The sequence below is a fragment of the Sander lucioperca genome, chromosome 16 (assembly GCF_008315115.2).
Source record: "Sander lucioperca isolate FBNREF2018 chromosome 16, SLUC_FBN_1.2, whole genome shotgun sequence".
Lineage (NCBI taxonomy): Eukaryota > Metazoa > Chordata > Actinopteri > Perciformes > Percidae > Sander > Sander lucioperca.
Window position 1 is genome coordinate 1,512,128 of NC_050188.1, and position 23,936 is coordinate 1,536,063.

Here is a 23,936-nt window from a genome sequence, read left to right on the forward strand (position 1 = left end):
GTAAGCAAACCTCATTCATGTGACATTATACCTAATTTTTTTGTTTAAAAGCAAATCAGATGCCTAATAGTTAAGATCAGAGGATGTTGAGTGGATCACAGACTGATTTATGTCAAAGTTTAGTCAGGACACTGTTTTGAAACCATTTAATCCATGTTATTTTTGGGCAATTTGGTTGAAAGAAACCCATAGCGTTTAAACCTCCAGGAAGAGGTTAAAAATCCAGGATGCAAGACGTAATGCATGTAAATTTGAGATGGGGTTGGGCTTCCCAGGTATTTTGAAATCAGTTAAAACTCAGTCACCTGTCAGAGAGAGAGCATGCCAGCGTGTGTTTGACTGGCATTACATCTCCTATTCTAAGAGGCAAACCATGTCTGGAACAATGACAGAGAAAACTGAAGAATCTCGTAAGTACATCCAAGTCTTTAACAAAGCTGTCTGGTTTAAGTTTAAGTTTAGTTTAGCTTGCATGCGTTGTATGAATGACGTCCATAATGTTGTGGGTTGCATAGTCTATATCCTTGAAGTTCCACTTTCGGGATTGCTCTGGTGCCGCAGGAAATTCTGCCGGATGCATGTATTTTCTATGGTTAACTGCTCCTCAGATCTCTGCAGGGTACATCCAGACAGCTAGCTAGACTATCTGTCCAATCTGAGTTTTCTGTCACAAAACTATTTTACAGCGGCTCCTGCGGAGTTTAGCACTGCCCATGACGACTGTGATTGATTTAAAGAAATGCCATTAAACCAGAGCATGTTTTCTTTCCATCCTGGTATGCTGTGTGGACTAGTCAGACCCTCCTCCTCCGCTCGGCAGTGTGTGGATGGTCTGGCAAAGCGAGACTATGGGTTGCAAAATGCGATTTGACAAAACAATACACTATTGCATTGCTGAAAGTGCCAGGGTTATGCATACAACTCAATACGGACTCCACATTTTATTAAAATGATGTCTTTCTCTTTAGCTGCTAGATTCTTCACCATGTTCATCAGCTTGTTACTGTGTCTGTTGTTTAGTGCTGAGCCGGAAAATGTACAGCAGGTTAATTAAATTATTGTCGTCTCAAACTTGTCTCCTATCGAGCACACAGCTTTGAATACATTTGCCTCTTACAGCTTAAACTGCTTTAATTATTATCAGGAGATTAGAGGCACACATCAGTTAGTTTGTGAATGTGACATTACCGCGTGCTGTCAAGGGTTGACACTTTCCCAGGCGGTCGTTCAGAGAGCTTAAGGTGGAGACAGGTTTTTTTTCTTCTCTCATCCCGTCCTGTTGCGTCTTGCTCATTTTTTTTGTCACCACATTTATTCCATATCAGTGACATTGTACACTCTGCCAAGCATATTGTTTCCTAACCGCCCTGCCCTAGTTTCTGTCACTATTTCATCACAGTCACCTGTAACATGCTGAGCCAGTTTGTGGACCTGGACTCACTGAGCCATCTCAGGCAGACAGTCTGTCTCAGTCTGAGTCGTTAAACCATCCCATTGATAATTTTTTCTATTTTACATTTAAAGGGGTATTTCACTGCTGGAAAGCTGAATATATCTTTAAATTGGGTCACTTATGTAGTATAAATGTGAAAAAAAAAATTTGAAATTGGTGCCTTCTAGGCCGAGAAAAGCCAGGAAATGTGTTTTTAGCTCATGTGGATGAAAGACACCAAATCCCAGAATGCACTTGCTTCGCTGCTCTGAGTCCACTCCCAGCTACCGTTTACAGACAGTGAGACAGTCAACTCAACTGTGTTTTATTGTCATTTCAACCATATACACAAAACAACGTTTCACCGTGGTTACACAATTAAATTATATAAAAACAACATTATATAAAAACGACATTTAGTGCACACACATGATATGCTCCGTAAAGTTCAGCTAACACATACTAACATTAGCGCTTGGTAGGCTGTAAACACAGAGTTCTACACAGCCGTAAATTTGCGTGGAATGTAGAATGGTCGGCATCTAACAGTCACAAACTCCACCAGCAGTTAGCAGTTAGTTGAATACAAGCACCCCATTTCTGCAACAGTCCGTGTTAAAAAAGCCCACCTCCACTAGCTAGTCTTACCCGGTGACAGAGCAGCACTGTTGTTCAGCCATGTTTCCACAACAACAAAAACACAGCAGTCTCTGAACTCGCAGTGGGAGTTTCGTTGAAGTGTGAAGTGAATGCATTAGCTTTCCACCTCCTCCATGTCCAACCTCAATTGTTAGTAAAAAAAATACAGGCCATTGGCCTTTTATTAATAACAAGTGTGTTCATCCATTTTTTGTAACTTTGTAACTTAGTTCCCTTGCTGTGTGCGACTTTCAGCTTTTCTTTCTTTGCTGATGTTTTCTGTATCGCCATGGTAGCAGGCTGCTACACCCTGCTACTCCTATAATTATTAGTCATAGTTCTATTATCTTTACTGTTACTATCATTGCCATTGTTCATGATGTCATTATATTATTCATGATGTCATTCTCATTATGATGAGTCATATTTCTCTATCTCTCTGTCTCTCTGTCTCTCTCTCCCCCTCCCTCTCCTCTCCTCCATTGTTCTTTAAATTCAATAATTGTAACATCCTTTCAAAAGGCAATGAGTAATTGTGTTAAATAATAGTGATTGAAAGTTCAACCTGCTGGGTGTGGTCAGAGGCATGCTCTGTTGCACCTTTAGCCACACCCAGCAGTGATGTCATGGCGTACTGGAGTACCTCACTACATCCCTGCAGCAAGGCCAGATGGTAAACCACTCAATGTCAGCAAAAACAAGCTTCTCACGGGGTGTTATATTACTGTTTAACTTGCTTTTGTTCTAAAAGTTTGGTTTTTTTTACACAATGCGAGGCATGTGCTGTCAGTGGTTAAGATATTTTTTGTCATTTATTTGTGTTGTCTTAAGTTGCAGTATGTTGAGATCTCCCACTTTAATTACTGTGTATACTGTGATAAACAAATTGAATGAAAACTCGGACTGTAATAACCTAAGTGCCTATAATGTAAGTATAACAATCTTAAAGGTCCCATGGCATGAAAATTTCACTTTATGAGGTTTTTTAACATTAATATGAGTTCCCCCAGTCTGTCTATGGTCCCCCAGTGGCTAGAAATGGTCATAGGTGTAAACCAAGCTCTGGGTATCCTGCTCTGCCTTTGAGAAAATGAAAGCTCAGATGGGCCGATCTGGAATCTCCTCCTTATGACGTCATAAGGAGCAAGGTTACCTCCCCTTTCTCTGCTTGCATACAAAGAGCATTTGGCCCACCCATGAGAGAGCGAGAGAGACATCATGGCTTGCAAATGAGCAAAGTATGGCAGTTGGTCAAGGCCACACCCCCACCCTCCACCTTCCCCCCCCTCTCTCCTCCTCAATAGCATTTAAAGCTACAGACACAGAAATGGCACATACTAAGGAAAGCTCATTGTGGGACTGGCTCTAGTGGCTGTAATTCTGCACCAAGGCTGAATTTTGGGAAAGAGACTTCAGATACAGTATTAGGGGACCACTGAGGCCTATATAAAAGCATCCAAAAAGCAGCATGTCATAGGACCTTTAAGCAACACAACTGTGTTATAACTGGCATTATTACTGATTTACACTAACATCATTATTTTACAGTTCTTTATGACTACTATAGGCAACCATAAAAACTGTATTCATTTGATTTGATGTGTTTCCTATGCGCCAAAGTTTTGGACACGAAAGAGATGTTCATGTAAATTTAAAAAAAATGTTATTTGATCAATGCAAATTAATGAAATGATAGCCACTGTCTTTCGGTTTGTCACGGATGAATGAGATCTGTGCTTTTCCTACTTTTTGCTCTTTACAAAAAGTGAATAACAGTTAAATATTACCAAGGTCAAATAAATAAAAGTTGCTGTTATCTTTTTCGGTAGCCTGATGTAGAGAGATTCTATGAACTTTCTCATGTTTGTATGTTGTTCATTTCTTTCAGTCTTTAAGGGAGTGGATCTCCACCCACAGACCAACAACGCTAACCACCACACCAGAGAAATCTCCCTGACTCAGCTGATAGTGAGGCGGGGCCAGCCCTTCAAACTGACCCTTAATCTGAGGCAACCTTTCAACGCTTCTGTTCAGCCGCTCTGCATCTCTGCAGCGACAGGTCGGTCCTTCATTAAAGTATTTGTTTTCAGTAGTTGTTGAAGGTCTATACTTCCCGCAGTAACTACATATTTAGTCACAATATTTGACAGAAACCTTAGCTAAAGCTAAATTTACTCACTTTTTATCCCTGTATAATGGCAAAAAAACATTTTGATGAATTGACAGTTTTGTTATTCCACATAACTAAATGAGGCATCAAGTCTTGCTAAACTCCCGCTAAAGGCAACTTAATTTAACTTAGTTTACCCTATTCTTCTTCCTGTTAACATATAACACATCTTGTACTGTTTCCCCTGAAGGCTACATTTCTAAGTCTTCATTATGCTAGCCTGAAAACGTTGCACTATTTCTTTCTCAATTTCACTACAAGTATTTTTAGTTATTGGTCTTTTCAAGGGATTACAGGGTGAACACAGACAAAAGTGCTGCTTTAAGTGGATGGTTAAGTTAGAGAAAACCGATGGATGGATGGGTGGATGGGTGTGTGGATGGTTGGATGGATGATGGGTGGTTGGATGGATGATGGGTGGTTGGATGGATGGATGGATGGATGGATGGATGGATGGGTGGGTGGATGTTTGGATGGATGGATGGATGGTTGGATGGATGGATGGGTGGGTGGGTGGATAGATGGGTGGATGGGTGGGTGGGTGGGTGGGTGGATGGATGGGTGGATGTTTGGATGGATGGTTGGATGGATGGATGGATGGATGGGTGGGTGGATGGTTTGGTGGATAGATGGGTGGATGGGTGGGTGGGTGGATGGATGGGTGGATGGTTGGTTGGATGGATGGATGGATGGATGGAGAGTATTGGTACAACAATAAATGAAGATCTGACTCCCTCAGTGGCTCCTCTCTACAGGAAAACGTCCGACTGAGAAACAGGGGACGTTATCATTCTTCGGTGTCCCAGATGTTGTCAAACGTTCGCCATCAGCAAAGGCGGTGTGGAAGGTAGAGCTTGACAAGGGTTCCTCCACAGTAACAGGCAACCTGATCCTCACCATCACCCCCCCGGCTGACACCCCCATAGGGGAGTACACCATGACTGTGAAGCACAGAGATCAGGAAATGGTTCTGGCAAAGCCTGTGGTGCTCTTCAACCCCTGGTGTCCCGGTAGGTTGTCTGTCTGTCTGTCTTCCCCTCTGTCTGTCTGTCTGTCTGTCTGTCTGTCTGTCTAAAAGTCTTGCATTCAAAATGTTCTTTAAGCAAAAGTATGTACTGTAAGTATAATTAGGAAAATGTACTTCAAGTATAAAAGTAAAAGTAATTAATGCAGAAAAATGCCCTCTGTGACTGTTATATCATTATGTATTATATCATTAGATTATTAATACTCTTGCATTAATGTAAAATCAGGATTTTACTGTTGTAGTTGGTTGAGGCAGAGCTAAATTTGAACTATTTACTAATGATTATTTAAATTATGGATTGAACTACTGACTCTTTTTTCCATTAATCGATTGGTTGTTTGGTTGGTTTGTAAAAATCTTCACAATGCTTTAAAAAATAACTATTCCGTACAATAGTTGCCAATTAATTTTCTGTCAATCAACTAATCGATTCATAACTCTTGGCTAGTTTCATTTAGACCAAAACATCATGTTTCATAAGCTCTTATTATCTTTTGTTTGCAAAAGTCTTGATTTGTAATGTAATTAAAGCTGTTAGAAAAATGTAGTGAAGTAAAAAGTACTATTAATATTGATTTCCCTCTAAATTGTAGAAGTAGCAAAGTGGCATGAAAAGAAAACACTCAAGTAAAGTACAAGTACCTCAGATTTGTTCTTAAGTACAGTACTTGAGTAAATGTACTTACTGTAGTTACCACTGCAAATCCTTGCTACTACCTTTGATGCGTTAAGTACATCTTGCTGATACTGCTTACTTTTTCTTACTACTTTTACTAAAGTTTAGTATTTGAATAATTCTAACCTGAAAACAATCATCTGTCTGTCTGCATGAATTCCCTCTCTCTCTCTCTGTAGATGACTGGGTGTATCTGAAGGATGAGAATGAGATAAATGAGTATGTGATGAATGAACAAGGAATTATCTACAAAGGAAGTAGCAACTACATTGACTCTTGTAACTGGGACTTTGGACAGGTACACACACACACACACACACACACACACACACACACAAACACACACACAGAGTCAGGTTTTATGTGGGTGTCAGAGGTTGTGACAATGACAGCCAATCACATTTGCTACTTTCCTCTCCCCATCATGATGCACTGACAGCTTGGTGATCATTTGAAGTGTTTCATGGAAGCAAATTTTGGCCATAAAGATTTTAGTCTTAAAAGCAACTGAATACCTAATTGTGAAATGTAATCACTACTGAATCCTTTAAATAACACTGATTTTGTAGCACTGAATAATTTTTTTTTTTACCATTCCTACAAAATATATAATATATATATATATATATATATATATATATATATTCAGATATTCCCTGGTATCTCGGATATTCAGTTTTGAATTTCATATCTGGAAATTTAGTGTTTGAATTTGACTAGGAGCAAGGAGAAGGAAGAATTTAAATATTTTCTACTCTGCTGCTTAGAGCATATGATGTATCTTTTAAAGATTAAATTATATTCCCATCCTCAGTTAAATACCACTGTATTGGCATGAATAAAATACAACGTAAGAGCAGCTCCTCTCTTCCTGTCTCCTTCTGTCCAGTTTGAAGACGACATGGTGGACATTTGTTTGAGGATGTTGGACCTCAACCCCAAATACATGAAAGACCCTGGTGACGATGTCTCTGCTCGCTGTAACCCCATCTACGTCAGCCGCGTGGTCAGCGCCATGGTAGGACATGCTCTCTATGTTTTTTTGTCTCCATGCTGGGGGCAGCCGTGGCCGGAGGGACTATGTTTTCATCCCTTGTCCGTCAGCACTTACGTTGTCCGTCTGTCCCATTCTTGTGAACGCGATATCTCAGAAACCCCTTGAGGGAATCTCATCAGATTTGAGACAAACATCCACTTGGACTCAAGGATGAACTGATTAAATTTGAAAAAACACATTTTTGGCCATAACTCAAGAATTCCTACGCTAATTATAAAATTTCACACAAATGTCAAATAGGATAAAATGATGAAGTGATGACATTTAATATCCAAAATCAAAGTTGAACTTCACTGTGAGATCATAATATTCTAGCCGTCATTCAACGCCTTCGACTTCAATCCAGGAACAGAAGTGGATACATTTGGTCAAATGCTGAATTGGTGACACTAATCTTGAAACTGTGGTGATTGTGTAGCTCTTCTGCGCTGCCAGGTTGAAGATGCATGTGAAGCATCCACTTTTAACCAAAAAAATACTCTAAATACCTTTTTTATTAAATTCCCTTTAAAGTCTTCTACATAGTGCATCAGTTGTTGCATTTTACATCAATGTCTAAACTGCAACCATTCCACTGGTTAGCGGAGGCATACAGCAATGTGGTAATTCTAGTTTAAAGATAACTTCACAAAGCTTTTATGGCAGCAAAGCATTTATGGGCTGACATTTTGAATGTTATGTACCAAAATCCAGCAATGATGTGATGCAGAGTGATACCATTTTTGTGCTTGGGACGGAGTGTTAAATATTATTTTATTGGATTACGATTAATGCTTTATTGTGGTAAAAGTGGAGCTAATTGTAACTACTTTATGTACTGCTGGCTGGTTTCACCTGTTAAAGCACATCATAATCTATTAGTTAATTTATATTTTGTATTAATAATCTGACTCTGCAACGTGACTAAAGTTATCAAAATAAATGTAGAGAAGTAAAAAGTACAATATTTCCCTCTTAAATCTAGTGGAGTAGAAGTATAAAGCAACATAAAATGGAAAGATTCAAGTAAAGTACAGGTACCTCAACATTGCATTTAAGTACAGTACATTTATAAATGTACGTAATTTTTTGGTGAACATGGGAAGCCTTTTAAGAATCATTTTTTGCCTATTATAAAGTTAGAAACTAATGCTCCTTTGTAACTTTACACAGACTTGCAGACACGCAGAATGGCTTTTTAGAAAGTGCAAAAATTGTTAATAAAGGGTTTCTCACTTTATAATTAACCATCAGACCTACACTTATACATGTTTGTAAATAATTCATACCTTTTTTCAATAAGCTTGAAGTTTAACATTGAAATCAAATAGTCGGTCAGTCAAAATTTTTCTGTTTGAATTTCATGCAGTTCCAAGTATTTGCAGTTGGCAGGGATACTGTAATAGTTCTGTAAACGTTAGTGCCAATAAAGAGCTAAACAAGAAGACAACAGATGTAGCGGAAATATATAAAGACTTGGGAATTGTGTCTTATGTGACAGAGTCTTTAATATAGTTGTAATTTTCAGAAACAAAAACACAAGTCACATTAAAATAATGAGAATTTCCTTGTTTTCTTCCAGATCAACTCTGATGATGACCGTGGTGTCCTGGAGGGACGCTGGGGAGGTTCATTTATAGGTGGGGTCTTACCCTCTCGCTGGACCGGCAGTTACGCCATCCTTAAGCGCTGGTTCGTCATCGGCTCCTATCCGGTCAAGTACGGGCAGTGCTGGGTGTTTGCCGGTGTGATGTGCTCAGGTAACGTCTGAGGCTACATTTGCACTACTATGTTTTGGTTTAAAAACTAATATCTTTTGCTACGTTTACGCCTCACGTACACACTACTCTGAGCCCATTAAACAGAGACATTTGGAAACACTGCTGCCCCCGTTTTGGTTTCAAAAACTTCAGGGTTGCGTTGTAGTCTGGACAGGCACAAACTGAAAAACCTGGAAACAACGACGGTTGTACTTTTCACCCTTGTTGTTCTTTCTCCAAAGTATTTTCTGTATTTTCAACTTCCAATCCATGATTTTCAACCGCAGAGTAACGTCAGACAATCTGCTTTCTGTTTACACCGGCATGCACATGCCCAGTGTATGCGAATGGTCATGTTAAAACCGATTTACAATTGGGCAAATGTTTCATTCAATTCAAGCAAAGTAGGATAACGTTTGGCTACTAATTCTAACTCAGATCTTTTATGTTTGGTTCCAGTGATGCGCCTGCTGGGCATCCCCTGCCGCGTGGTCACCAACTTTGAGTCAGCCCACGACAACGACAGGAGTCTGACCATCGACGTGTATCACGCCGACTACGGAGTCAGAGAGAAACCAACCCAAGACAGTGTTTGGTGAGATACAGAGGCTACCATATCTTACACACAGCACTTCAATGCATGTCCATCAAAATTAAAATCTGTAGCACAGCTCTTATCAAGCTCACCATGCTTTATTCAACGTTTTTGTCCATATTGCCTTCATCAGGGGGGTGGCTGAGGTCGCTTCCGGTTTCCTGTGACTGATATATCACCATATATATAAAACATTACAATCATCCTTTTCTTCAAAAATAACGTTTACAAAATATAATTGCTCTTAGTTGATGCAAAAATTGCAAGAAAGATTTTTAAGACTATAAATACAGATTTTCTACAGGCATGTGAAAAGGACATGTGAAATTAGATGCTTTTTATACCCATATACTACCCCAACCTTCACACTAGACCGTTATTTTACACTGTGCTGTTTGGGAACCATACTTTCACGCTGCACGAGTCATTTTAAGATAAGCTGGTTAGCAGCATGCATTGCTGTCTGCCACTGCCGAGGTCGGACATTCTCAAATTCTACAGTGACAATGAAGGATACACTTTTTCAAGTCTTTGCTGATGTAATATTCACATTCAAACACATGTTGAAGGAGTTGGTCGCTGCAGTCTTCTGCCTGTTCATCCTGGCCGTGAAAATACCGCTTCCTAATGTGACAGTCCTACAGTCCTCGTTCTGAAGCTAATACAAGGCTTTACAGTCTGTATGGAGAAGAAAAGCAATTACAGCCACCAATGACTCTTTCATTGTACATTAGATATTAGATATTAGATTAGATATTACTACAGAAATCTAAAACTTTTAATATCACAGTTCATATGTAAGAATCTTTGACTTTAAATGTGTCTTTTTTGGACACCGGTTAGTGAAAACAAACTAACCCTGAAATATTATTGTTGAATATAATTCTCCAGTGTTGTTCAGATCTACTGCACTGTTGCATAATCTGAATGTTGTTTTGTGTTTCAGGAACTACCACGTGTGGGTGGAGGCATGGATGAGGCGGCCAGACCTGGCAAAGGACGGCAAATATGACGGTTGGCAAGTTTTGGATCCAACACCACAGGAGAAGAGCCAAGGTTGGACTCTCTTGTTTATCTCCATAAACTTTAGCAGAGATACACTTTCTTCCCTTCTCTGATAACCTTGTTTCTTGAACTTTTTTACAGTTCATGCTGACCCGCTTCTACGAGATTTTATTATCCAACATAAAAAAAAAGTTCATCTTCTGGGGTTTATAATTTTTTCATATTTCTTGTACTCAAGCGGAAATTTTGACCTGAAGGTTCTATTAAGAAATATTTAATAAAAAAACATTAGGATGAATCCTCTGTGGGCCATGAAATCACTTGTACTGTATATCTGCCTTGTAGTTATGTAGTATGAAGGGCCGTTTAGGCCATATATCAAGAAAGCATGCACAGACTCCACTTTTACCTCAAACACACTTCTTTTCCTCCCAAAAAGTTGACTGTGTGCAGGCTAAAGTTATCTGTGTGCAAGCTATAAAGTTGTCTGTGTGCAAACTAAAAAGTTGTCTGTGTGCAATCTATAAAGGTGGTTCGAGATGTCCTGGCAGCAATTTTACAGACGTATCTTTTACAAAGTTGGCCTTTGAGGAAAATCCTTTCTGGGTCGCCGGGGGATTTTCCGTTGCAATAGCACAAGTGGCCACCGGATAAATAGTGCTATAAGGCTGAATGCTTTTTCTAGGGGCCTGGTTCAGACACAAACCTATTACTTGAAGCCTTACATGATGGAATTTTGTGTGATATGTGATACTGAAACGTAGTTGTCAGTTGCAAAGGTTGTTACTTTATTTCCTGATTTGTCCTGTCTCTCCTCCTGTAGGTGTTTACTGCTGCGGTCCAGCCCCCGTCGTAGCCATCCTGAACGGAGAAACAGACCTCAAATATGACACCCCATTTGTCTTCGCTGAGGTCAATGCCGACTGCATTGACTGGCTGGTCAGTGAGCAGAGCTTGAGCCTAATCTCATCAATGCCACATTTAGTGAATTTAGTGTAAAAAAAAAAAAGTCAAACAATGAAATGTTACTTTAGTCTTTTTGTTGTTTCTATAGTTTGTGTTTGTGTGTCCTGTCAGGTCAAAGCTGACGGTTCAAAAGTGAATATCTTCTCTGACACGGCGAGAGTCGGTCAGAATATCTCTACCAAGTCTGTCGGCTCCAATAAGAGGATGAACATCACCGACAGCTACAAATACAGAGAGGGTGGGTTCACCTGACAAACAGGTCACACAAGCAGCTGTACATGATTACAATAGGGGCTCTGAATATTGACTGAATCACTACATTTACAGGAACAGAGAAAGAGAGGTCTGTCTTTCACTACGCCACCACCAGAGACCTCTCCAAGGTTGATGAGATTGAGAAGAAGGAGGAGGAGACGGACGTAGTAACCCCAGTCATCCCCCCTCAACCTCCGTCACAGCCAATGTCCATGCATTTTGAAGAGGTGTGTCACAGAAACTCCCTGAAGTTTTCCTTTATAGATATTGAACAGGAAGAACAGGGACCTTTGTTGCCGTTTCCAATCTCTCTCCCCTCCAGCCACGTCTATTGTCTATTTTCTAATGAAAGCAAAAATGTCCAACAAACCTTCGAAATATTAACTTTTTTCTGCTTTACTGTAAATAGTTCACAACTCATCTTTCACATGTGAAGAGACACAACATGAAAGATCGCAGCATCTACACGATAATCAAAACTTATATTAACTTACATACAATGACATTTTAAACAACAAGGCAGCGCCATTTCTCAAGTTTAAGTCATAAAGAGGCCAACATACATACTAAATAGTCTAGCAACAAACACATTTAAATTTTTTGAGATCTTATGCATGAGTAATATAAAATTAATGAATAGATTTAAAAATTAGATGAGATAAGTTTATCCAGAGTGAAGTTGCTGTGCAGCAGTTGCAATTTCAAGGAAGAGTGCAAGTATAAAGGTCTAAGATAACAATAAGGTGAAATAAGTTGCAAATCCAAATTTAATACAATATATAGTATATATTGTATATATACAATATATATTAAAGTGCTCATATTATGCTTTTTGGCTTTTTCCCTTTCCTTTATTATGTCATATATCTTTTTGTGCACGTTATAGGTTTACAAAGTGAAAAAGCCCAAAGTCCACCCCAAAGGGACTTACCATCTCCAACAGAAAACACTGTTCACAAACTGCTCCAAACAGCTTTTTCTTCCATGACAAACGTGCATCACTTTGTAACACACGTTATAATGCTCGCCTAGCTGCTAGCATGGCACGCCCTCGCACTCTGCTTCTTAATTGCTAGTAGTCCTTACCTAGCTACTGCACATGTGCGACTCCACATTTTAAAATATTGAATATCCGTAATTGTTTCAGTAAAAAACATTAGTAATGACCAGGGTATCCTTCAACAACCCAGTCAAGTCAATTTTATGTATATAGCCTTATATCAGGCAGTTGCAGGGTACTTAAGGGGGCTGCAGCCTCTGTCGTGAAAGAGGCAAAGCAGCGGGTGTGGGAAACCTTTCGCCACCTCAGGAGAGGGAAACAGGGAACTAGCTGTGTACAGTAAGGATGGGACGCTGTTGACCTCAACTGAGGGGGTAATTGGGCGGTGGAAGGAGCACTTTGAGGAACTCCTGAATCCAACTAACACGCCCTCTATGTTAGAGGCAGAGCTGGAGGATAATGGGGGATTGTCGTCAATTTCCCTGGTGGAAGTCACTGAGGTAGTCAAACAACTCCACAGTGGCAAAGCCCCGGGGATTGATGAGATCCGTCCAGAAATGCTGAAAGCTCCGGGTGTGGTGGGGTTGTGTTGGATGACATATTGCGTGGAAGTTTGGGACAGTGCCTAAGGCGTGGCAGACCGGGGTAGTGGTTCCACTGTTCAAAAAGGTACGACCAAAGCGAGAGCTGTGTTCGGGTTCTCAGCAGTACGTTGAACTCGTTCCAGGTTAGGGTTGGCCTCTGCCAGGGCTGCAATTTGTCACCAATCCTGTTTGTGATATTCATGGACAGGATATCGAGGCGTAGTCAGGGTGGGGAGGGGTTGCAGTTCGGTGGGCTGGGGATCTCATCGCTGCTTTTTGCAGATGTTGTGGTCGTGATGGCATCGGTCCGTCACCTTCAGCACTCACTGGTTCGGTTCGCAGCCGAGTGTGTAGTGGCTGGGATGAGGATCAGCACCTCTAAGGCCATGGTTCTCAGCAGGAAACTGATGGAGTGCCTACTCCAGGTAGGGAATGAGTCCTTACCCCAGATGAAGGAGTTCAAGTACCTTGGGGTCTTGGAGGGGGAGATTGGTCGGAGAATCAGTGCAGCGGGGGCGGTATTACATTCACTTTACCGCACCGTTGTGACAAAAGTAGAACAGAGCCAGAAGGCAAAGCTTTCGATCTGGCGGTCAATTTTCGTTCCTACCCTCACCTATGGTCATGAAGGCTGGGTCATGACCGAAAGAACGAGATCCAGGGTACAAGCGACCAAAATGGGTTTCCTCAGGAGAGTGGCTGGCGTCTCCCTTAGAGATAGGGTGAGAAGCTCAGTCATCCGTGAGGAGCTCGGAGTAGAGCCGCTGCTCCTTTGCGTCGAAAGGAGCCAGTTGAGGTGGTTCGGGCATCTGGTAAGGATGCCCCCTGGGCGCCTCCCTAGGGAGGCGTTCCAGTCACGTCCAGCTGGGAGGAGGCCTCGGGGAAGACCCAGGACTAGGTGGAGGGATTATATCTCCAACCTGGCCTGGGAACGCCTCGGGATCCCCCAGTCGGAGCTGGTTAATGTAGCTCTGGAAAGGGAAGTTTGGGGTCCCCTGCTGGAGCTGCTGGAGCTGCTGGAGCTGCTGTCCCCGCGATGGATGGATGGGGCCTAATATTACAAATCACAAATTGGCACCTTCAGTAGCTCATCTTCCCAGGGCTTTTAAACCAAAACAAACACATTTTGTAACAGTTGTTACCTGTATCCATGGATATGGGATTGGTGCTTATGTAGTAGCAGCAACGTATCCAAGATGTTTACGTTATGAGGGTGACGCATTGAGGAAGTAATATCTGCGTTGATGAATCTGGTGAGGGGAAGTTTCCTAAACTGACATTTCCTGGACAGGGAGCAGGAAGTACTGTTTATGTACACTGTGGAACAGAACAAGGCTAATGTCTCAGTCCTTTTATTGTGTGCTGTTGCAGGTGACCCCACCAAAGTACTGTAAGGATGTGAGATTGATGCTGGTGCTGCAGAGTACAAGCAGTGCTGCCATGCGACTGTCCATCAACATCAGCGTCCAAGCCATGAGGTACAACGGCTCACCAGCTGGGACCATCCAGACCGAGGTGAAGGAGGAGACACTGCAGAGTGGAAAAGGTGAATCTTCTGTGGGTGCTCCCTGGACAGAGATGTTGCTGTTGAATTTTGAAGGCAGATATCTCAAAGACAGATATCTCAAAGACAGATATCTCAAAGGGTGGGCAAATAAAACCAACACTATCTGTGTGTCTTGATACCAGAAGGGTTAGGTGAGAAAACACTGTATGCTTCTTTGAATTTTACTTTAAAACTCTTTTCTTCCTTTGTCTCTTGGAGATCTCTCTGTCCCTATCCAGGTCCCATTCTCTGCTTACCATAAACTCATGATAGAGTGTGACAACATGAAGGTTTCAGCCTTGGTCACGGACAAAGAGAAGCCAGATAACACATACCTGGCTGTGCATGACGTCGTGCTGCTTGACCCTCCTATCTCCATCACGGTCAGTAAAAAACCTCTGACTCTAAAATCAAGTTATCTAGCTTTGTAACAAAATAATAATATCAGTTCAGTGTACATAACAAGACTACGTCTACAGCCACGCTTTCGGCTCTGTGACGCCATACTAAATGAGCTAACATTTCCTAATTAGCACTAAACTACAAATGATGCTGATAGCATTGTCATTCATTTTGCAGGTATTTGGTAATAATATGAAGTATTGAACTAATTGAAATTCATCCTGAGGGGGACATTAATGTGTGCACAAATTTCATGGCAATCCATCCAATAGTTGTTCAGACATTTCACTCAAATCCAGAAATGTCAAAGTCAGGAGATCATTAAAATGATTATGTTGAATCCTCTGGAAACCATTAGTGTCCGTGTAAAATTGAGATATTTCACAAGATGAGATAAAGTTATATTCTTCCCTCTTTCATGTTGCTAGATATGACAATGATAACCCGGACTACGACGGAATATTAACCGTTTATTATATCAACAGCATGTCTTTACAACAGCATGGCTAACACCAATAACCGAGGCCAAAGTTACCCGTAATCCATCAGGTGTATCTCAACTATGAATCTAATAGTAGACCGAAATACACAACAACCTAGTCTCACATTGCTAGACCTAGCTCTACAGCGCTGTGTCAGCAATGCAGTATGGTCTGGCTGCACCACCTATCTATTCTGGGGTAGGGGACAAAACCTCTGGCTTGTTTTTATTTCTTTAAACCAATCATAGCCATTCTGGGTCGCACTAAGCTCCAGATGCAGCAACGGTGCCCTTACAAAAGACATAGCAGAGATATCGGAAGGGGAGGGACATCATGTCAGGCTTTATCCAAGCAATGTACATCCATTGAGCCAGACTAGGGATCACCAGTCTCGGATTGTGTTAAGTGGCAATCCATCCAAAATGTCAACCTGCTGGTGGTGCTGAGAGTCAGCGGCTCACCACAGTCTGCAGATATCATCCTCTGGGGACCATGAATGTCTGTACAAACATGGCAATCCATCCAAAGGTCTTTGAGATATTTCAGTTTTTCATCCCCTTCCTGTCCAGTGAAACCCATGTATCTCCAGATGTGTTGATGTTGAATGTTTGTGATGAAGTGAAAGATGAAGTGTTCCTTTATGTGTTAAGAACGTTCTCCTCTTTCTTAAGCTAAACAAAGTCTTTAAAAAGCCTCTTGATTCAGCTGGTAAATGCCTCGTCACAAAGCTGAAAACATGGCTGTTTTTCTGACACCATAAAAGGTTGACTTTAGAGATACATGGTTCTCACAAGACAGCAACATATGATGATCTCATAGAATATGATGCATTTCTGGTAGAGTCTTATTAATAATATTAGCATAATCTTAAACATCTACAGGAATCAAATGCAACATACACATTAATACAGCAGCAATATTAATCAAAAACATCAGATAGGGAATATTTTGCTACACAATGAGTATTTTAAATAGTTTAAGTACATTTCGCTGATAATACCTACATACTTCTGCTTAAGTTATTGAATATCACAGAGTGGTATTATTACTATTTTTACTTACATAAAGGATAATACTTCCACCGCTGCCTATATGTGGGATATTATTATGTTAGCCATTATCGTGTCATTACGTGGTTAGAGTTTGGGAGACAATTATAAACTACTTGGCATAAAAACAGTTTTTGGGCTGTTTTTCTCTCTCGTCTTGATGCATGATGGGTATTGCTGTTTCAACAGGTTGCGGTTCAGTTGTTTGACTGAGTGTACATGAATAATCTGTTAAAATGTGTGTGTTCCAGGTTTCTGGTATAACCAAACTGAACAGAGAGGCAGAAGGGGAGGTGGTTTTCATGAACCCGGTCACCGAGACGCTGAAGGAGTGCACTCTGACTATCTCTGGAAGTGGCCTGTTGAAAGAGGACATTGAAGTCAAGTGAGTGTGTGTGTGTGTGTGTGTGTGTGTGTGTGTGTGTGTGTGTGTGTGTGTGTGTGTGTGTGTGTGTGGGTGGATGCACGTGCATCCATGTTTGCAGCTGTAGCGAATTTACGCTTGTTTTGTCATTCAGTCAGTTGACCAGTCATTCATTTCAGTGATAGTTGTGTGTTTGGGTGTTTTCTGTACATGTATAGGGGTTGTGTGATAAGGGCTGGGTTGAAATGTTTTACATACTCATGCACTTCTGATCTATATGCCGACACCAAAACCTTTTTGGATACCTTACTTTGAGAAATGTACAAAAATCCTTTTTTATTTAACAAAAGAATTCCAACATGTCTGTTGAAAAACAAGCAGCTACATAACAACTTTGCCTAATAAAACTATCTGAAACTAGTGCAATTTTGACTTAAATCCAGAACTCACTGATCAAAGAATAAGCAAATAAGATTATGAATCTGATCTTTGTTTATTTTAAATCTTTGTGTTACCACAGGATTCCAGATTTGAAGACAAACAACCGAATATGTGTCAAGTTCCCCTTTGTTCCCTACAAGCCCGGTAACAAGACTCTCGTGGCCGACTTTGACTGCTCCACCTTCAGAGATATCAAGGGCAGCTGCACTGTAGATGTAAAGCTGTAAATTCTCTGTATCGCTGAGTAAGAGTTAGAGATGCACCGATTACAACTTTCTAGGCCGATTCCGATTTCCGATTTTCTTTGAGTTAGGCCAGCCGATACCGATTTTAGCCGATTCCGATTTCATTTTTTTCTAACCACTTTACAGCACACACAAATATTTATTTTTTTATTTATTTATTATATCTTTTCTTTAATAGAAAATGTTACATTTTGCATAGAACATAGAACATTTTTAAATAGATAATCGATTGCTATAAAATACAACTATATAAATTACTCCTGGTGTGGGAAATTAACACACATCTAAAGTGCAATGTTATGGAAGAACCATTTCCTTCTACTACTACTACTACTACTACTAACTAAACTTCTGTATGTGTGGAAACAGGGAAAACAGTTAATGGCAATACAATAATAGACTATATAAATAACAAATAAAAATAAAATAAATATAGCCTTAATGCAGTATAAAGATATTTCTCAAAAACACACACACAGGCCTGTTTGAACGTCAATAGTAACGTTACCTGAAAACAGCGTGTAGTTCCTTTTTTAGCAAGTTTGCTTTATGTGTCATTGTGCATAAATATGAACACTACCGTTGCTGTCAACGGGCTTATCTGCTAACGTTAGCTACCAACGGTTACCTCGGAACAATCCAGCAAATAGATGGTACCCTAGTGTGCCGTTACCTGAAACAGATGATTTACCGTCACCGCTCATTTTACAGCGTGTCGGAGGAATACAGCGTCTCTTTTCTTTTTCTTTTTTTTGTTTACAGCGTGTCCTACAGCGGCCAGCGGGGCGTCAGAGGCAGAGGGACAACACATTGTTTGCTAACGTTAGCTTCTTGTCTCATCTGGGGTCTGATAAACAGTAAATTCATCAACGTCAGTGTGCCCAACGCTATTTTCCGATAAACTGTAGCTGTCATATTTCATGGGACCCGCGTGAGTGCGGTTTTCATGTTCCAGTTTTTCAGCCTCAGAGGGGAGAGAGAGCGACTGACTGTTGGAGCCGTGTATAATTACGACTGTATGACATTTCATAAACAGCTGATTGAGTGGCAGTGCGCCACTGCTACATGCATACAGCGAAAACCCTGCATGTGCACGTGTAATGTTGCTGTTGCGCGATGTAAATCATGCGGCACCCGAGTGCATTTGACCGGCATAAAATCGCCATATGTCAGTCTGACCGGCCGGTCACCGGTCATGGCCGGTCACGTGAAAATTGGCCAATTCTGGTCACCGGCTGGTCAATCGGTGCATCTCTAGTAAGAGTCACAGACGTTGTAGGTTCAAGTTTGTATCTTGCTCTATCGCAGAGAAGGGAAGCTGCAGTCAGTTTAGATTTACAATGGTGACTGCAAAGAAAAACCCATAAACACTGAAACTTCCAGCAGAGCTCTACTTACTGTAGTTGTGTTCACAGTTTTCCTGTGCAATTATGGATTAGTACCAACATTTTAGGTGCACGTACTTTCAGTTTAACCTGTAAATAAAGTGATTTAGATCATCTGGATTATATATGGATATACTGTGGTTTGTTTACAACCTTTTGGACTGCTCCTGTACTGTATGTTGCCCTGTTGTACTTTGCTCTAGTGATGTTGCTTTGTTCCCAGATCTCAGAATTTGCCCAGTTGAGTATAATGTTACCATAATCTTGCATTGCCAAACCTATCTCTATAGCGTTGGGTAGGAAGGTCTGGCTCCTCCACACATGCATTCCATTTCTTTAAACCAATCACAATCGCCATTTTAAAGCAGCCATATTATGCTCATTTTCAGGTTCATAATTGTATTTTAAGGTTGTACCAGAATAGGTTTACATGGTTTAATTTTCAAAAAACACCATATTTTTGTTGTACTGCAGTGCTCTCTCTCACTGCTGCAGATCCTCTTTTCAGCTGGTCTCTGTTTTAGCTACAGAGTGAGACCTCTTTTCTTCTTCTTCTTCTGTACTATCTTTGATTGCACTGCACATGCCCAGTAGCTCAGATGTAGATCATGTCAGTTAGCTAGCTCCATAGACAGTAAAAGAAAGGCTGTTTCTACAACTTTGGTCAGTTACAAGGCAGGATTAGCTGGGAGACTTCTAAATGAGGGCACACATGTAAGTAGTTCTTTTGTAGATTATGGTGAACTTATGTGTGTTGTAGCAGTGCTTTGCTATTGAGAACAAGGTAGCATGCTAGCGTTAGCATGCTAACGCTACGAGCTAATGGTTGCGGTTAGCCTGCTCGTTTCGGCTTGTGACGTCACAAGCCGTGCCGATTTTGAACAGCTCACCCGGAGACTGAATGCAGGACACATTCAGAAACCGTATCTCACTCAAAACAGCATGGATGGATTTTTTTCAAAGTTTGTATGTGTGTGGAAGCACCAGAGACACAACATAACACCCCAAATCCCAGAAAAAGTGTTTTTTTCATAATATGGGCACTTTAAGCGTGTAGCTTGCTAGCTCGAAGTTTGTTGTTGTTTCCCAGCAACACACAGAGAGCGGAAGGTGAGTTTCAAAGCCTGACCTGGCATGTCAGGCTTTATCCTGGAAATGTACTTCTGTTGATCCAGACTAAGGTTACCATAACCAAAGGAAAAGTTGCATAAAGATGAGAAAACCAACCCCCAAGTTATTATACACCAGAATTGTCCTTTAAATCTAGAAATGTTAGGTATAGCCAACATACACTTAAATATGACACATCTAATGGTATTTGCTCCAATAAATATTTATTAATATTAATATAAAAAAAAGATATTGAGGGTGTTAATAAGTGTGGCTGTCTCTTAAAGCTCCTATGACATGCTGCTTTTTGGATGCTTTTATATAGGCCTTAGTGGTCCCCTAATACTGTATCTGAAGTCTTTTTCCCGAAATTCATCCTTGGTGCAGAATTACAGCCACTAGAGCCAGTCCCACAATGAGCTTTCCTTAGGACATGCCATTGGAGAAACAGTGTAGAGCTGATGCTATCTATAAATAACTTTACACACACTTTGGCCACACATACACTGATATAAAAATGTGAAGAACCAGTATTAGCCTGCAGTACATTTAGACCAGTGGTGCCACTTCAGGTACAACATTTTATCAGGAAATCATGTAAAGGGAAAGTTTACGTAACTAAAGAATGCACTGACATACAACAGAGGAGTATACTCACTCCACTGTTGTCTCAATTTGATATGTTCAGGGTCCAATTTAAACTGCAGCCTTCTAAAGTCTTGCAGTCAAAAAAATCAATGCACTGCAATGCATGCAATGCAGTGCTTGTTCCTGTGAGCTTGAGTTCAAATGTTTCCTTGTGGCAAATGGACTGAATATAAAAAAAATGTTTTTATTGAATATGTTGGCAACACGCACAAATAAAATGTTATTGAAAGCCTTGTGCCCTTGTCTTTAATAGTGGCGTTATAGATCTTTCTGTAATAACACTGCTGTTATAATAAAATTAAATGTGTTAACTGGTTCCCAACCTGGGGGTCAGGTTCCTGCAGACATCTGAGGGGTCACCAGATGATTTAAGGGATAAGAAAGACAAATACATATTTCTCTAACACAATATTTGGTCTATTATACAGACCATTCTCAAATGTTTTTGTATTTGTCTTAGACCAAAATAGTAGCATCTTTTACCTCCTCAGGCCTCTTTAAATCCTTCACATGAAACTATCCAAGAAGGAAGAATAGCTCTTTGTCCACACTAAGATCATGACCAACAGTATGATGAGCGTTCACACAAATCCAATAAAAGCTGACATATGCACGTATTACCTAATAAACAAAAATAAACTTTTTTACGGGAATATATGAGGTACAGCATGTTGGATTTCATTGAAACATAATGGTACTTTTATGTAATATCATGACAACTAATTATCCAAAAAACCAGGGCAAGACAAAAAGATTTATAGTACCTCTTTCTAAAAATAGAAACAACTGCTGCTTTTTGTCTAATGGTGCATTCACTGCTGTTGGAAGGATGGGGTGGAGACCAGCTTTTACTTAAAGGTCCTATGACACGCTTTTTGGATGCTTTTATATAGGCCTTAGTGGTCCCTTAATACTCTATCTGAAGTATTTCCCGTATTCAGCCTTGGTGCAGAATTACAGCCACTAGAGCCAGTCCCACAATGAGCTTTACTTAGGATGTGCCATTTCTGTGTCTGTAGCTTTAAATGCTATTGAGGAGGAGAGAGTGGGGGCAAGGTGGAGGGTGTGGCCTTGACCAACTGCCATGCTTCACTTGTTTTCAAGCCATGATGTCTCTCTCTTTCTCATGGGCGGGCCAAATTCTCTGGGCGGGCAAAGCAGAGAAAGGGGAGGTAACCTTTCCCCTCATGACGTCATAAGGAGGAGATTCCAGATCGGCCCATCTGAGCACTGGGGAACCGTAGGCAGGCTAGGGGAACTCACATTGATGTTAAACACCTCATAAAGTGAAATTTTCATGCCATGGGACCTTTAACACTTCTTGCTTTTTATTCATTCTTCCAGTCAGTCAGACTACTGTCTCAGGACTTGACTGCTACAGTTCCTGCATTTGCGAGACAAGTGTACATTTTTTGAAGCAATTATAAATGTAATCCTTCTTTATTAGCTCACTCCACTGATGAACTGTGCAGGATCTAAGCTGTTCCTGATGTTGTTCCTGGAATTTGCTGGAGCCACTGAACCCTGAATCTGGAAGTCCCACAGGATCTTAGCTCTGTCATTCTTAGCCAACTTTGGAGGTGCCTCCCACTTTGACCATGGGACTTTCTGCTTATACTCTGCACAGATGTTTCTGTACACTGTACAGAAACAGAATGTATTTTAAGAGCAAATGGCAAAATAGGTCCTTTACCACTTGCTCTTCCATATATATATCGAAGAGCAGGTGGTAAACCTATTTTGCCACTTGCTCTTAAAAGACATTTTGTTCTGTGCAGAGTATGGGCAAAAGTCCCATGGTCAAAGTAGGAGGCACCTCCAAAGTTATATGTATATATAATTTATATAAGTATATATATAGATAGAAGAACGTGTGGTAAAGGACCTTTTTTTGCCACTTGCTCTGAAAAGACATCTATTGCTACGTTCTACAATGTTACATCCAATTTGGCCACCAGAGGGCGGATTGCGCTCATCTAAAGTTTTATAATCTCCAAAGGACATAAACACAGTGTGAAAAGTGAAACGAAAACATTACTGTGCCCCCAACAAGCAGCAAACTGAGAAGTTACTACAGTCAGCTACCCTGCCAGTTCCTTAAAATTAAGTACTTAATACTATTGCTTTGTTTTTTCAGCTTTTCAGTCTTTTAGTTTTGTGTAGTCCATTAAAGTATTGTTTGTGTGTGTGTGTGTGTGTGTGTGTGTGTGTGTGTGTGTGTGTGTGTGTGTGTGTGTGTGTGTGTGTGTGTGTGTGTGTGTGTGTGTGTGTGTGTGTGTGTGTGTGTGTGTGGGTTCTGTAACTAATCTCTTGAGATCATACCGGTAGGCCTACATCAGTGGCAGATCTAGAAAATTTGTGGCAGGGGAAGACGGTACATAGGAACCCCCATATGTAAACACACTGCTATGCCCTACTATGCCCCGCAACACCTGGCTACGCCCTTAACTGCTACAACTATTATTTCTAGTCATAGTTCCATTATCTTAATTGTTACTATAATTGCAGCCGTTCATCATACCAACTGCTATAATTATTATGAATCAGAATTCTCTATAGCTGTATATCTGTATCCGTGTCTGTGTCCCAACCGGCAGTGGCAGATTGCTGCCCACCAAGAGCCTGGGTACAATCGCGCAGAATCAGCCTGAGTGCAAGGAGAAATATCTGAGTCCAAGCACAAAGTTTGAGCACAAGCACAGCAAATCCAAGCGCGAGCAGTGACTATTTGAGTGTGAAAGCAAGGTTTTGAGGGAAATTATTACAATATCTGAACGTAAGTTAGTGAGAAATGCTCTCAAATTGAAATAATGCGCTCTTGAATAAAGATAGGAATATCACTCCATACAAGGGGACCTTGCGTCACCTTAGGTCCAGGAACAGGGAGGATCAAGCCAGCTCCCTAACATCTTTGTCTTCATTATTCAGCATGTTCAGAAGGTGGGAAATCCGCATTCTGGTATAAATCCATATCACTTTTGGTACCCGCCAGCCCCACTTCCCATTGGGGGTGAAAAATGATATCTTGGGTGCTATGTGTGTTAAGTCCAAAGCACTTTTGCACTAAGCTCACTGTTTTGTTATTCATTTCACTCAGCACTTTCTGTTGGATATGAACG

At 40.8% G+C, this 23,936-nt stretch overlaps 1 protein-coding gene across 1 annotated transcript; it reads left to right on the forward strand.

Moving 5' to 3' along the window:
• The first annotated feature begins 210 nt into the window (after positions 1 to 210).
• LOC116047769 (protein-glutamine gamma-glutamyltransferase 2-like) lies at positions 211 to 19,184 on the forward strand. Its single transcript, XM_031296744.2, has 16 exons — positions 211 to 410; positions 3,960 to 4,130; positions 4,997 to 5,251; positions 6,124 to 6,242; positions 6,834 to 6,962; positions 8,563 to 8,740; positions 9,200 to 9,335; positions 10,282 to 10,391; positions 11,164 to 11,279; positions 11,418 to 11,544; positions 11,634 to 11,788; positions 14,517 to 14,691; positions 14,911 to 15,074; positions 16,876 to 17,009; positions 17,509 to 17,680; positions 18,939 to 19,184. The coding sequence occupies exons 1-15, from the start codon at positions 257 to 259 to the stop codon at positions 17,654 to 17,656; spliced, it is 2,271 nt and encodes a 756-aa protein (XP_031152604.2). The 5' UTR covers positions 211 to 256; the 3' UTR covers positions 17,657 to 17,680; positions 18,939 to 19,184.
• Positions 19,185 to 23,936: the final 4,752 nt, after the last annotated feature.